This window comes from Aplysia californica, unplaced genomic scaffold (genome assembly GCF_000002075.1).
Source record: "Aplysia californica isolate F4 #8 unplaced genomic scaffold, AplCal3.0 scaffold00048, whole genome shotgun sequence".
In the NCBI taxonomy this organism is placed as follows: domain Eukaryota; kingdom Metazoa; phylum Mollusca; class Gastropoda; order Aplysiida; family Aplysiidae; genus Aplysia; species Aplysia californica.
Window position 1 is genome coordinate 665,473 of NW_004797318.1, and position 1,711 is coordinate 667,183.

At 34.4% G+C, this 1,711-nt stretch overlaps 1 protein-coding gene across 1 annotated transcript; it reads left to right on the forward strand.

Moving 5' to 3' along the window:
• Window positions 1-237: 237 nt before the first annotated feature.
• On the forward strand, window positions 238-1,260 carry LOC106011052 (the record flags this gene model as incomplete). Its single annotated transcript, XM_013079321.2, is given in 1 exon segment — window positions 238-1,260. A coding segment is annotated over 1 exon segment (112 nt), but the record flags the coding sequence as incomplete, so codon positions are not given.
• Window positions 1,261-1,711: the final 451 nt, after the last annotated feature.

The window sequence follows — 1,711 nt, forward strand, 5'->3', positions numbered from 1 at the left end:
ATATAACACAATGTTATTTAATCCAATCTAATCTAATCTATTCTAATCTAATCTAATATAATATCATCCAATATGATATAATCTGATCCAATATGATCTAATATGATATGATGTAATATGGTATGATATGATATGATATGATATGATATGATATGATATATGATATGATGTAACATAATATTTTATGAAGATCCCATAGAATCCAGTCAACCATATATCTCCGCAATCTTCTTCTTTCAGTGACCACGGCAAGCCTTTGCGAGATGCCTCTTCATTCTATTGGCTAAAGCAAAACATCCACGTATACAGGAGGACCGATCCGTCGACTTTTCAAGAGGAAGACGTTTGAAGTACCCAAAGACATCGCCATTCCAATTTCCAGCGCCATAATAATAATAATAATTCTGGACATTGTGGTGAAATCAGGCGATCATCTAAATAACGGAATCGAAGAAACCAACACTTTTTCCGTACATTGTGTAAATTGTTATTGAATTTTTTGTTTTGGGCTCAACTCTTTTTATGTACTTTTAAATATACAATCCTGCTTGGATTTTACTGAAAAAAACTTTGATCAAAGACACACAAAAAAGAAAATTTGAGTTTCCAAGAACATTACATAAGTTGAAAGTCACCATATTTTGGCGGTCATTTTCTTATTATTAATTTTACCCCTAATACCAAACTATCTCACCTCCTTGAATCGCAGATATCTCGACTTCTGTTAAAGATACATGGGTATTTTTTCCTTTTAAACCAAGGATATTGAAACAGAATTTAAGATTATGCCGATAGCTCCATATACTCCCAAAACGGACGAGCGCCTGATGTCACCTTGTTGTGAAGCATTGGCATTACACTTGTATTGATATTTGAAGCATCGACGTGTTAATATATTATGTGTGTGTATACCTGGACAAAGGACCCAGATGTCATCAAAGCTATTTTTTGAGCAAAGGTGTGAGAATACTTTTTTTTTTTTAAGAAAAGAAAAGAAAAAGCCCCAGCGGGTCAAAAAATTTAGTTCCATTAAAATGCACACGTTAAACCATTTCTTAAAACATGTTGAAAGGATTTTATAATATTAATTGGAGTCTAAATAATTTTAATTAATTATTTTTGAAACGTGTTGTACTTCACCAAAAGTTCAAGCTGTGTTACAAGGTTTTTCTCCAAGCTTTGTTTCTACTCCCTGAGTTACAAATTGTGACATATCTATAAAACTAATTAAGATATTTGAAAGAAATAAAATTAAAAAAACAGCGTGTCCAGCATTGGAATCGCTACAAGAATGTGCCCAATTTTTAATATCCAAGATGTCTGACAATTGGTACCTTTCTCCAGGCACACACACACACACACACATACACACACACACACACACACACACACACACACACACACACACACACACACACACACACACACAGACACACACGCGCGCGCGCGCAAGTGAAATGATCAGACGAAGGGATTATTATTATTATTATTATTATTGAATTTTGAAAGGAATAATGGAATAAGCCATAGTTATATTATTATGATCTACTGGGGGTGGAGCCCTCTGGAGGTTGGACACATTTGACCCACAGGACATTAGGGAACTAGCAGGACATATGCGTACTACAGGGTTCTGTGTCTTTCGTCTTTAAATCAGGACACAAGCTTGCTTTGTGAATAGTACAATAGGTACAATAGATTATGACTTTCT